At 43.6% G+C, this 14,741-nt stretch overlaps 1 protein-coding gene across 2 annotated transcripts; it reads left to right on the forward strand.

The window, feature by feature from the left end:
* Positions 1-3,465: 3,465 nt before the first annotated feature.
* Positions 3,466-4,956, forward strand: LOC311362908 (uncharacterized protein). 2 transcript variants are annotated; one of them, XM_084482802.1, is made up of 3 exons: positions 3,466-4,076; positions 4,151-4,376; positions 4,523-4,956. In XM_084482802.1, the coding sequence occupies exons 1-2, from the start codon at positions 3,611-3,613 to the stop codon at positions 4,159-4,161; spliced, it is 477 nt and encodes a 158-aa protein (XP_084338928.1). In that variant the 5' UTR covers positions 3,466-3,610; the 3' UTR covers positions 4,162-4,376; positions 4,523-4,956. The 2 variants fall into 2 exon arrangements, with proteins under 2 accessions (XP_084338928.1, XP_084338927.1); XM_084482801.1 differs by having other exon boundaries at positions 3,466-4,376.
* The last annotated feature ends 9,785 nt before the right edge of the window (positions 4,957-14,741 follow it).

Genomic DNA, 14,741 nt, shown 5'->3' on the forward strand with positions numbered 1-14,741 from the left:
GGAGGGAAGGAGAGAGAGATAAAGTCATGCAAACTGAGGGGTGCAGGTATGGAGGGAGGGAGGGAGGGAGGGAGAAATCGTGACTAAGGCTTTTACATTTAGTAAAAGTATAAGGGATGCATGTAGGGCTTTACTTTGGTTAAATTATCCATGTTGTGACTAGTATAGCATACTGTTTAAAGTTTGCATACAGTTCGTATCATCACCTACCCCCTTTAGTAAAAACACTTGGTTTGGTTAATTAAATCAAGATCCATTTGCTATCAACACACTATTTGGCATAAAAGGCCACCGTAGTTGTATGCATTTAGTGGCCACTCCCCTAAAAATTAACCATCTAGAATTACTTCTATCACAGTAAACACATCCACAAAGAACATGTCTGCCACCGTATGTCTAAAAAGGTGGTTAGGGGGCAGTTCAGTCAGCACGTTTACATGCAGAGTAACTACACGAATAAGACCTCAACAGGACTTGTAAAATGCATGTAAACACCTTTATCCGATCTACTTCACACAAAAATCGGCACGTGAACGGAAAAGCTAAATCGGATAAGAACACCTAGATAAGTCGTTCATAGTCTGGTCTCTACCTGCATAATCAGCATAGTTTCGGAGTTCACATTCTGCGCATGCTCGAGATCTTTTCTGGGGGCCGCGAGCAGAAGAAGACAGTATACGTGTTGTTGTCGCCGTCAGAAAACCAGAAACTGAGATTTATTTAAAAAGGTGGCGCAGAAGATAGAGGAAGCCGGTGAATATGGTTACCCTCTATAAGAAGCGTATCACTGGCTGCGGGAGCGCGCATGGCATGCATTCAGTAAAGGTGGAAGCACACAGACGCTACACTTCGATTTCACCCAAGGCTGAATTACAAGTACAAGTTTTCCTAAATGTGGGTCATCAACGAGGTTGTAAAGTAGTAACTTCGGGCACATCTGTCAAAATAAACGTTTTTTTATTTTTTTCTTCTTTTTTCTTGCATGACATGTTTCGGCCAATGAATCGGTTTACTCACCACCATGTATACTCAGACAATTTCAGTTGTCCAATTGCGGAGCATATTCAAACTATGGCTTTAATTGGATTAAGCTGTGCATGTAAACATACTGCCTGTCTCAGCTGTCGACTCCCAGCTGAAAAGTCTAATCCCATTTGATGGTCATTCGATCCACAGTCCCCCTCTGCCACTCACTGCACATCGCTGTGGACAGAAGTGTCTTCTGAATCTGATCATGTAGGAAGGAAGACATATATTATAATATGCTATATATGTTTAGTTTTTTCGTTATTGTCAATAGGTGGTGGTGCTGAATGCAGTTATTGTGTTTGTCAGTGTTTTTTTTATTTTGAGACTCTCACTGCTTTACCACATAGAACCGAGTAACATAGAAACGAAAGTAATCTATGGACGGGCTATCTCGTTACCGTTGTTTGGCTGAATGATGAAAGAAGTAGAACAATGGATCTCTTCCGCCCTCTGGTGGCAAATAAAAACACAATCTCATCAACAATTTCCACGTTCTAAAATGCTATGAACATCCATACATTTAAATAGATTATAAATATTGTCCAATTTGGAATTGGAATACTAATGCTGCAATTATCAGTCAGCCCGCATATTTAGTTGAACCAGCAAAAAAAAAGGGCTTCATTCTTGATCATTTTCATTAATCCTCTCCCAAGTCTCTAAACATAAGATAAGATAAGATGTATAGTAGAATATGCTAAATTTGCAAATACATACCAATATGAGTGGTTGTATTAGTCTTCAATATAAGTATTATGGTCTGCAATGTATACAATATTAAGATTAAGATTATGGTTCCACGTTCACGCAACGCCATGACTACGCAGACGTTTCGACGCAGTCGTGAACCTTTACAATTTAGGTAGGTGCACGTCAGGCCCTTGCGGTGGACGCAAGGGCCTGAAGCTTTCTTTTTTTTCTTTATAGGTCCATGGCCTGCAGGGCCCAAGGGCTGATTATGGTTAGGGTTAGGGTTAGGTGCTGTTGAGCACTAGGCATATTGTCCTATGCCATTGACCTGCAGGAGGAGCTGGAGAGTTCCGGTGCTAATGAGGGAATTGAAGCCATCCGTGTTTATGGCTGTCAAATTATAGGTGTCCTGTGGCCTCATTCTCTCTCCCTGATCGGCTCTAGCCAGGCGCGTTTGAGGGCTGGCTGCAGTGGATCGCAATGCCCTTTTTGCGTTATGCATTACATGTGTCATGCAGACATGCATGACTCTTTACGTTACCTCTTCTTCTGATTTATGGAAATACTGCTCTCAATAAATTGAGATTATTGTAATTAACGTTACCCAACGGTGTCTGTCTCCTTATGTCCATCACCTTTGAGCCAAGGCGTTTGTGACACTACAATATTAGTCTTCAATATTGGTACAATGCTCTTCAATCATAGTCTTCTATTCTTCAATATCAGTAAAATATGACTCTTCTAGTCTCCAATATTGGTACAATATTAATCTTCTCCAGAGATAACTTTTGTTTAGGTGCAGCAGAAGCAGCCATTGTCTGGAACTTCTGATGTTCTCTATTAAGGGGAAAATTAATTCTCACTGGACCTTTTGTCAACTTTGTCCTGAGAACCAAGACAGACTAACATAAACTCAGCTCATCCTCCCAATAGGTGGACATGGGATTGCCTTTCTCCATTTCCAGGGCTCCATGTCACACTGTGGCCTTGAGTCTCATTCCTTTCTCATCTGGCTTCTATGTAATTAACGCTTTCTCTTGTTGCATATTCCTATGTGCTAAGTTTTAAACTTTGATAATTTCCACTAGCATATTAAACTCCTATACATACCAACTGTTTATTATATTTCTTTGCATCTCTCTAAAAAATAAAATAGCTCATGACAAAGTCATGGATGCATCATGTACACAAATCAACATTTGAATCCATCAAAGCAATTGGGACTTGAAGGAATTGCCTAAACCGTTGTTCTATAGCAAATGTATGCCTACTAGTGATGGCTCGTTCGCGAACGAATCAGTTCGAACGAACGACTCTTTAACATGAACGAACCGACCTGATTCCCCGTTTCAGTTCGTCTCCACACTCGTTAATGTTGTGTTGATTGATGACCGTTTGCACCATTGCACGATCGTGATTCGTTTGAAAATGAGAATGAAGGAGGAGCGGAGTCTGACCGACTCTGTGACTGAGAACCGTGATTCACCGCTACCGGAAATGCAAACGAATTAACGAACGAGTGAACGACTCTTCTTGGCGAACTGATCGACTCGAACTGATTCATTCAAACGAATCATGAAATCCACCACTAATGCCTACACAGCGGCCCATGTATGGTCTGCCCGCCAGTAGGGGGCAGTAGTAGTAGGAATGTTTAGACCGGAACCAGAATAGGGGATTGTGGGTATTCTTCTCTCCTGATATAGTCCGTGGCGATCAGAACGTCGTTAATCGTTGGAGGAGAAATTGACACGAACGGTCTCACAGCAGCGGAGCGGTCCAAACAACACTTGTAATAGTACTTATTTATTACTCACGCATGATATTAACATCGATATATATATATTTTTTTTTAATATCAAGACGCTTTTTGTAGCGGGGTTCAGAGTTTATGAAGGTTGCTGATTTAACTCTGGAGTTTGTTCCTGCGCAGTCGGACCGCCGCACACTCTCTCAACACTCGAGCGGTTCCGGGGAGATGTGCATTGAGATCATGGACTCCACCGCCACACACTGTTCCAAACACAAATCCGTGTCGAAGATGAAGTGGAAAATGCTTCGAACGAGGACGACGGAGGACACTTTCAAGATGTTGCACAAGACCGTGAAGACCGCGGCGGCCCGGAGGTGCGTCCACAAGGGGAAGCCGCCGACGGCCAGACCCGGTAAGGAAGGGGAACACAGGAGGGGCACACTGGGCCACACAGACGGTCCTTTTACGCACCGCCGGCCAGGCGCCATGGCGCCGGGGAACACCACCCAGTACCTCATGGAGAACGTCTACGCTGACATGATGCCGCCGCTCGGTGACTCGTTCTCGCCGCGCTCGGTTTACGACACCGCCGTAGATGTTTACGGTGAGTCGTTGTCGCCGACCAGCGTTTCCACGGCGCTGGACTCCATTTACGACGACTATCTCGCTTTTCAACAGCGGGACTTTGAGGAAGTGTTCGGCCTGTGAGCCGTCATGCTAATCAGGAACGGGACTAGTCGACGCGGCCTCTACCGACGTCGCCTCGCGAGACTTGGCTGTGGCCCGCGGTCTCAACCGACGTGACCTCGCGAGACTTGGCTGTGGCCCGCGGTCTCAACTGACATGACCTCGCGAGACTTGGCTGTGGCCTGCGGGCTCACCGATGACACGTCTGTGGCAAAAGGTGTGCTGAATTGCATTTTTTTTTTTTTTCGTTTGTTCCGTTTAATTCCATGTGTCGAATGCGTTGGCGTTGTAGTCGATGTGTTGACAAGAGAATCGCTGCTGGGTCATGTCGCATGTTTCATGGTTGGGCTTTATTTATCACAGAGCTGAACCCGACACCCCCCGCAGTGTCGGGCGCGCTCCCGAACAGCGCCGGCCGCCCCCGACGACCGCCTCAAACCCACCTCTCGCCTCCTCTTGCGTAATCAAGGTAAACGCTACGGTAACGGAGAGCCAATGGCAGGTACTACCAATGTCGATACATGTGTCCCATTGCTAAAGTACTGGGGAGTGTCTCGGTGGGTGATGAACATGTAAACGTTGTCTGAGCCTTTTCCAGGTCACAGCTCCACGGACTCTGGGTTCGGCTGTGAACTGGAGCAGAAAGCGGAGTCTCCCTCACAGAGATGGACACAAGGTGACTCTTTGTGCCGGGTTATGTCATAAAGACTGGTTAATGAAGTCTGCGTGTAAATAATGTACATAAAGGTTATTTCGTGTTGTGTTTTAGCCATTAAAATATGATTTTGGAAATAGTGTGAATGTGTCATGACTGTTTATTTTGTGTCTATTCAGTGACGATACAACTTGATTAATTAACTTTGATCAATAAAACGACGACTCCTGTTTTAAAATAACGCTGTTCTTCAAAAACAAACTACTTCCGGGAAGGAGCCTGCCCAAGATGGCGTCCTCCGCTCCGCCCACAGTAACGGCCTCCTGCCGTCACCAGCTGCCGCCCCATGAACCACGAATAGGTAAACCAGGGTCCAGGTCGGGTTAAATGTCAGTCTATTCCTGAACTGTGGAGAATGTTGCGTAAGAATATTAAAATAAATGCTATCACACACTTGTTTGCCTTGAATTTGTCCGGTAAGCTGTCCGTATTTACCGTGTCTTTATTTATTTAAACATGTTTAGAGCTGTCCTGGAAATAAGTTGACCAACGGCAGTAACGATTGCGTCGGGTTTTGTCAAGGGACAAACACTAGATTTAAGGATAATCGTTTATGGCTGATTTATTGCTTGCCTCCAATATTTTAAATTATGACTGCTAGTTAGTGGTTAGGTATGAGGTTACGGAACATGACAACTGCTAGTTAGTGGTGGGGTTAGGGTCGAGTTTACTGAACATGCCAGGGACTTGTGACCGTTTCTGCACACAGTTGCCAGCGTCGTCATGGAGCGGTACAGTAGTTAGTTTCGGTACATTTATTTTGATTTCATGAATACATTTGTGAACATGCGTTTCGAACAATGTAATTTATATATGTTAAAAATTACCCAAGTCTTAATATCTCATTAATCTTTGAGAGTTTATATTCTGAGCAGATTGTTTTAAAGTACTATGAATGATTGGCTACTATCAGTAGGGGCTAAATATACTTTAAACATTAAGCACTGGTTTATACGACCCGGTCCGTAAACAGTTCTTGGCATTCTGTAGCGTCTTGTCCTATCTTTGTTGTATACGGGGAGTGGGTTAACCAAGTTCCAAGAACCAAGTACTTGCTTCTATGAACATCCCTTCTGTACCGACACATTGTTTCATATTTCTTCTGATAAATGTACCTATTGTAAGTCGGTTTGGATAAAGCGTCTGCTAAATAAATGGAATTAAGTCCTCACATCGGAGTTAATGCTCAAGTGAGTTGAGCGGTTTGAGCCGGATAAAGGCCCATTCACACCCTACGGTAAATACGGATACGGACGCTTTCGTCCGGTCCCGGAGGTCGTTTCGTCCGTCAGTGGGTCCGTCGCCTCGGAGTTTACGAATCCGGAGTGCTCCGGACGAACCGGAGCAATACCACCGGAGATCGAGGCGGCAGTAGAGGTCCAAGTCCAACCATTCGCAAAAATAGAGAATAGTAGCCTAGGCCTATAATATCTGATTGTGTGTGTGTGTGTGTGTGTATATATATGTGTGTGTAATATATGTGTGTGTATATATATGTATATATATATGTATATATGTGTGTGTGTGTGTGTGTGTGTGTGTGTGTATATATATATATTTGTTTTTAACGTTTTATACTTATATTATACTATATACCTGACCTAATTTTATTGTTCACCTGCTTTGGCAATGCAAATGTATATTTTTCATGCCAATAAAACGTTTTTGAATTAAAATTTTGAGCAGAGAATCTACAGGTTGGTGAGGGGTGCCCCATGCCACCGCCGCGTATACTTTGTTCTGGATGACACAGCAAAATCATCTCCTCTACAGATACCATCATGTTTGCGATTGTCGATGCCGGTCATTTTATACACGACAGTCACTGCCCTCTAGAGGTTGTTTTGCGTAACATCCATAACAACGCTGAATCCGGACGGAGGTATGAAGGGTAGTCCCAGAGACAACGTTTAGTACAAACGGACGAATTTCGTCCGGATCCGGAGGTATGAGGCGGCCTTAAACTTTAATTGCATCCGTATACCCTCAATATAATGCCATCCTAATGTATGAAAATTTAGCCGTGAGCCTGAATGTATTAACCTGACTCTCGCCAGATGAATTTCGTTCCACCTAGCTCCTCATGAGTGGAGCTAGGTGGAACGAAATTCATCTGGTGAGAGTCTGGTTATGGATGTATAGCTCCGACCGAAAAGGCTCCAGTCTACTAAATAAACGCCTAGTTCACTCGGGAACAGCCCATGACATCGGATAGCTGAAATAACCAGTTTCTGATCCACAGTCGCTCATTTCCATATTATATTCTGTAGGCTAACTGAATACATATCTAGCCAAAACAGTTTTTCCGCATATTTATGACGCAATGGAAGTTGTAGGTTGGTATGATTTACCAGTACCACTACCAACAACCTCGATAGTATACCGGACAGTTTTGTTTGTGACACCAATTTTGCTCATCAGCAGCCTCCGCTGGCAACGAGTAGGTACAGCACTTTGATTGTGCTGTCGTGTTGGTGTGTTACACCATGATGCCACAAGGCGGCAGTAGTTGTCAATTTATTGAAACTAGGCGAATGTCATGTTATAGTGCATGTCCAGGGTTTGAGCTCTGGTCTTCAGATTAAATTCATGTTACAAGCGACAAAGAACGAACATTACATTTTCGAGTTGACTCTTTCTTCACCCATCTACTCTGATGGACAGTGGGCAAGAGAATGGCCATTTGCCAAAAATTTCAACTTTTGGTTTCACCCATTGCACCTCACAGGTTCAGGCAGACAATCCAGTGTGTTGGTTAACAATTGCACCCAAGGGACCCTGCGTTGCTGTTGCTTCCTTTATTGATAAAACTGCTGCACAAGCGCCCAACAGCCTTTGTACTGGGCCCTTCTGGAAACAGAGGGCATAGGCCTCACATCTATTGTCCATTAAAGGAATGGAATGGCCCCCTCTTCATCCGCTAATCATTGAGGGCTGCCGATGTATAGAAATGGTTGTTGAGGTGTAGTCTTTCAACCTCAGAGCCATAAGATGCCCATTGGAACATAACCAGGGGTTTTACAATTATAACAATCATTGTTAACTTCGATTTGATAGCAACTGCAAGCTTCTGCGACCAACCATACTGTAGCTAAATCATTTACTCTCATGGGTTTATTCTGTTTCATGCCAAGATAAGGAGGGCCACCAGTCTGTCTGTATATGTGCTATATAATCTATAGATGTTAGCCAGGTGGTACTGATATGCAGTTGTGCTATGGACTTTGTGGAACAGGGGAACAACCGAGGAACACAGTAAATGTGGCTGGATATTCTAGGTGGGTTCCTTCATCTTTTAGCGCCATGAGAGGACTAACACGAAAGCAGGAACAATGGTTGGATGGCCCTCTGGCCCCCCCGTGATGTGTGTTGGGGTGTGAACTCGCCCAGGAGATCTCAGGAGAGAAGGACAAGTTCATCTAAACAAAGGAAGCTGCATAAAAAGCCTTTTAAGTTTGCACTAATGACAAGTGGGTATCCTGTTGAGAGAAGGGCCTATCCAGCATCAAAGAGTTTCTGAATTTCCCCCCATAGTTGGGAGTGGAAAGGGTGTATATATATATTTAAATGGGCAGAATGTTATGTTGTGTGAGGTATTTCGAGAAGCAATATAGTCTGCTAAATCATTTAATGTAAAGTGGATGTTGGTAGCATTTATGCAAAGAAAAAGATTGTGAATGTTTATTTCTCACAGTAAACACGCCCCTATCTCCAAGCAACAGTAAGAGGTATGTATACTAAGTACGGGGTCAGCTGAATCACACATGTTGCAGGATAACACCCTGTTGTCAGAGGGTCACAAACCTCATCACCACTATCAACCTTACAGTGGGGGATACAAGGTTCTTACAATCTATTTGGTCCATAGGGAATTGGTTGACCTAGACAAGTGTTGGTGTTGAGGAAGGAGACGGCTTCATGCCGCGTTCTTAGTGACCTTCAAAGCTATGTTGCATATGCAAAACGTCAGAGGAGGTGATATCTCGTAATATCTGATTATTAATAGCTGATGTGTACGTAGGATGCAGTGCTTGAAATAGCTATGCTGAGATATTTGCTATACATATTATTATTTTACTGCTGTTCTACTTTCTGGTTGGTTCTACCTTCTCACTCGGCCATTGGATAGCCACCTGACCTAGTTGGGAACTCTTTCATTGGCTATCGGCCCTGGGTGACCGTCTGCTAAGTGACACAGACACACGTGTACAACTTCTAAACTAAGCTTCAAGCCCCAATTTTGAGACCATAAAATAAAGAAATAGGACAAGGAGAAAGAGTAACTGCTTTCCCGTTGAAACCGCTGGGGTGAACTTGAACCTCCTAAAACACGAGGCCGAGCCATTATTCAAAGGAACACATGACGAGACTGACATGGATGCCATCTGAAGCCCCTGTATTTTGCCTAAGGACGCCCTGTGGAGCCTTTAGGGGCCGTTTGACCCAGCATTATAGAAAGACCTGTCCGACCTGCGGCCAAAATACCCCTCCCCTGATTAATAATAGCTCTCAAGGTTCTTAAACTAGATCAAGGATATAGATCATGAACTGGTAGGCTATAGGACTAAAAATAAGTCAAATTTTTTTCTACTTCTCAAACTTTTTTTCTACTTCTACTTTCTCAAACTGACCATCAACTCTCAAAGGGTAAACCTCGATCATAAAGAATCATTACAACAATTTAAGGACCCCACAGACATGAGACTATGGGGCAGTGTTATCCAAATCAATGTATTGATATTCCAGGGAGAAATGTGAATCAGATATGAGCATCACATAGAAAGGAAACAAAAGTGAGCGAACTTGAGCAATTGTTGCCAGGTCGAGTCTGTTCCAGTGATTATGCTTGTAGCACGCAGACATTGCATCCCACTTAAGCACTCAACATATGCACTATATATAGTTGAGTGCAAAGTTTACACTTGCGAGCCAAATCTCCACCCTTTGTTTGATGCCATCAGTTTATTTTCCTATATTAGTTCATAATTTTAAGGCATAGTATTTTTCTCTCTGTCCTTGTCCATAAGTTGCAATGATGTCTGAGTCACCTGTGAGACAGGTTAATGATGTCATACATTTAAAGATGTACATGTTTTATGATATGATGCCTCCTGTCAACCTTATTGGCTAGATTGACTAATCCCCCCTTCTGATTGGCTAGACGTTGTGGGCTGGTTTTTGGCCTGCAACCACTATCGCTCATATCGCTCAGGCTGCCATCTTCTTAAAATTTAACTTCGAAAGATTTAAATCGTACTCCTTTATACATTGTGTTCAATGATTTACAAGCCTGCAAGACAGACAGTTATGTTACTAAGGAAATATGAAAATGTATCCACACCCACACGTTCAAGTTAATCTATTCAATGTTTAATGAGCAATGTGGCTGAAAATCATTGTCTAAAGGATGGAAAGCTTGCCGCAGAAGACTCTGGTTGGGAGCGGGGAGACAGCTGTGTCACTAGTCGATGTAGATATATGATTGGTGGCAGCAGAGGGTAAACAACAGATGGTTCAGTACCTGAGTACCGCGATTGCTGCTCACTGCTAATGCAACGACAATGCCCCGTCGAGGCAGCCTTTGGTTCTTGGCACCGATTGGCTTATATCTCATTGGCGATGTGACTCTCTCTCTCTCATTCCCTATCCCTCTCTCCTTCCCTCTTTCTTTCATTCCCTATCCCTCTCTCCTCTCTCTCTCCTTCCCCCTCTCTCTCTCCTCTCAGCAGGGTCTGGGGCTTACAGCACACCAACACAATCTTTGTCGGTTTGGTCTTCTGGATAATGGCCCGTGCCTAACATGGCTCCATTCAACCGCTATTATCCATGTTCTCTTTGCGATCTAGAAAAATCTACATTATTCTACGTTACCCGTTTCATATTTAAATTGTAAGCCAACAGAGCCCCTATGTCGTGCCTCCCCCCCTGGGTGATTGTTAGTTAAGGGTCGGAACATTTGGATTGTTTAAGTGATGATGGCTTATCTAATCAAATCAGCAGCCAATGCTGCTTCAATGCATGATTATTAAAAAATATTTGAAGTCATCAAATATGTTTACACCGTCCCTGTCCTATCATTCTGAAATGTTGGTACATAAAATAATGCAATATTTGTTGTAGTCAAAGTTCGCACTTCAGTTGAACTGTAACACAGAACCACTGTTCTTCAACTACTCTTTTCCTAAACTGAACTCATTGAGACAACCCTCCTGGCCGCTCACTAAACCGAGAGGCGAAAGCATTTGGTTTGTGGAGACACGCGTCCCCGCCTGCAGCCACGCCGTGTTTGTTTTGCTGGGCTCTGTGTGTCGTGAGGAGGAGGTTTAATAAGACCCAGTCGATACCGAGCTGGGAGGTTTGGCAGGAGCTAAATAAGACGGAGAGATCAATCGATAGCATGAGAGCCCGGCCCAGCCCACCATCACACCAATTGTCCCCCCTCATCGGTCTCCGTCAAACAACACCTGTTGTGTCGCCTGCACACACACACCAACTCAATGGACACATGGGAAAGCAAGGTGCACGTGCACACACTATCCTTGCTAGTGCAGATAAAGATAGCCCAACAATAACCCCGAATTTGGAAAAGGTAGAAGTTGTTGTTGGATAGAAACTAAACATTTGGTGAAGAGCAGCCGTTTCCCTCCCCTGGTACGTCTTCTAAAATGATTCTCTATCACCCCCGGGCTCCTGCACTCTGTGTGAGACCTCCTTTATGAAAGCTGTCAAAGTGACAGCTTGGATCCCCATCAAGGGTCCACCGCGGATCAGAACTCACCAGCTAACGTTGATGCTAACTGAAGCTCACGGGAAAACGATGACATGTGCTTCGAGTGTTTTGTGATTTATGTTTTGAAATCAATTTGAGCACAGAAACTATGGATTCATGTCTTGTCATTTATAGTTATCTGCAGTTCATGATATTTTCCTTCTGAAAGTGGAATTTCTTTAGAGCGCTTTTAAATGTACAAAATGTGTTCATAGAACTTCAGTGGTAGCATTGTTTGGCAGTTGGAACACATTCAATTGAATGTTTAAAAGGCTGAATTGAATACCATTTGTTTGCTATTGTGATAGAAATTAACACAATTTAGTTTTTTTACTTAATTGGACTGCTGATCTTTTAACTGTAGCCTAACAATGGATTTTAGGATAGCTTCATTCAATTTGTATGCAGACAAATTAAACTAAGATGGCTGCTGTCATTATTCATTATATTAAGGAGCCTGTCCGTCATGTTTCAGGGAGGAACAGGTGTGTGACTGGATGAGCGGCGCAGACATTTCTCCAGCGGGCTTGTCTCTGATTGGTTCCCAATTGCTCGCTTCAGACTATTGCAATCCTTCCTTATTTGATATGGTATTTGGTCTACTGAAGGCCAAGGCAGTGGAAGGTTTCTGACAATGTATGCCAGGGGTGGGGTGTTGGGGAGGGGGTGCCATTTAACTCAACCAAAAGCCAGCCCTTGAGACGAGCCCTTAGAGCGCTATTGTGATGAAGGGCTTTACAAATAGACTTGACCTGACATGATCTAAGAACACACAGCAGACCAGCACCGCACTTGCCGCCTACCAGGGACTCAGTGCTCGACTCCAACAACCATCACAACGTGGAACACCAAACGTGTTCAGACACTTCTGACATGAAGCCTTCTTACAGTACCCTAACTTTGGATTCATCTGACACGACCAAAATAAGCATGTTATTTATATTTGTATTTCTTTTGAATACAGACTCACGTCTGAAAATAACGACTTGAGTCCAAGTAAGAGATGGTGGTCATGGAGGTTTTGACTTTACCTGACAACCAGATGTTGTGGTTGCAAATATGCAAATTATTTAGATCTGCTTGTTACGTAACATATAATTTAATGTTCAAAGAATTGTGTTCATTATTTGCCAAGAGACTTTCAATGAAAGCTTTAGACCTATATATATATATTTGTGGCACACTGGGATTTACATTTGGTTCTTTATTTGAGCCTTCAACGTTGCAACAAATCCTTAAAAGTGGTTAGCAGCTGCAGGGGGTGATTTTCTGCTCCCTGCATTTGTTTTCCTCCAACCGAGACAAACCTCTCAGTCCAGTCAGACCACGCCATTACTTCTCTCAACCAAGCGGAGAACAGATTTTTCTTTTTACACGCTCCGGCTACCATTTTCAAACTAGAACAAACAAGTTATTTTTCTCCCACCCTCCGCCCCACTCTACCCCACCAACGGCCCCCCTCCCATCTTTCCCTCATTCGTCTATCAACGTAATTGGGCTCCTTCCAAGAATAGTAGCAAAGTGCCAAGGTCTGTCAAGGCGCCCGTGGTTAAAGTGTCCTTCAGTCCAGGAGACACTTCCTTATTCTGCACTGGCTTGGTGAGGTTGGCTCCTATTGAGTCTCCGCTAGTATTCCTTTTATCTTTGTTTAATCCTATTAGGTAATTTGTCCTTACCAGAAGTAGGCTATTTAATGTTTTACAGTTTCTGTGTCTCTGTTCTCCATCATTCGTGTATTGTGTATTGTGTAACACCTTCTGAACAATGGTCTCACCAGTGTAGTTCATGTTCTGCCCATGTTTCAAAATGTAAAAAGACTTCTTCACGTCGCCTCAAGGGAAGGCTGGAGACGTCGCTGAAAGAGATAATAATAGAAAGAGCCTTGTTATATCACACACACACACACACACACACACACACACACACACACACACACTGTAAGTTAGGACCCCCCTCTCTCCCTATGGAACAACCCTATCTTAAGGCCCATATGATGACCTACCCTACATTGACCTACCCCATCTCAGTGAGGGGGGGGGGGGGGGGTGCTCTTCACCCCTCCCAATGACCGATTACCAACTAAATGGTCCACATGCTAATGTGAAAGCCATTACGTGCTTCTCCCCATCAGCTAATATTAGCTGTATGCTAGCTTAATCTTGCCATGACACGTGGAGGCTGACCTCCTTCTGACCTTTACAAATCAATGATAAACTTGATCAAGCAAACCTTGGTATTTTCGTATATTTCACTATCTCTATAAGAGAGATGATGTAGTGGACCACTATTTTAACAGCTGCTCATCACCGTGACCCCAATGACTATCATATTAAATGTCTTTTCTATTTTCACCCTAAAAGAAAATGTTACGTTACATCATACGCAATGGAATTCATCTGATTATTCCAGCACACATTCCACATTAGGAGGATTCTTCACTCAGTGCAAGATTAACCATTTAGCCTGTATGCATGTAGGTCTCTGCTTAGCATACGAATTACACAGGGACATAGGGGCAATTATGAGCGGTGAATAGCCAGGCTGGATTCACATTGGAGCACATGTCATGTTGTGTCAGGATCGGGAACAAATCTGAAGTGTTTTTTTTTTTTTTTTCCATTCACCAGATAATGGAGAGATATTGTTTATGACTATGGGTCTTTGCACATGTTTGGAGGCAATTCCAATGGACAGCTTTGCATTTAGACTGCGTAAGAAAACCATTAGTTGACTAAGTGGAATATCAATAAAATCTTTCTGTCATCGGCCCCACCACCACAGCCACTTAACATATACTGTCACACACACACAGAAACACACACACACACACACAGACATATGAACAGAATCACAGTCAAATATATACACACAGACACGCAAGCATATGCATTTATGTCCACGTTAAAACAAAAAAGATTATAGAGGACCCACAAACACACACTGACACAGTTACTCTCATGCAGACACACACAAACACACCACCAAACACATTGACGACGAGCAGGACACACACACCACACGGTGGAGCTCTCCACTCGGGTCCAGCGCCCCGTCCACTCACGGTCCCGGGTTCAAATCCCCCGCCTCACGGCCCCTTC

The sequence above is a fragment of the Micromesistius poutassou genome (genome assembly GCF_964030765.1).
Source record: "Micromesistius poutassou genome assembly, chromosome: 18".
Taxonomy (NCBI): Eukaryota; Metazoa; Chordata; class Actinopteri; order Gadiformes; family Gadidae; genus Micromesistius; species Micromesistius poutassou.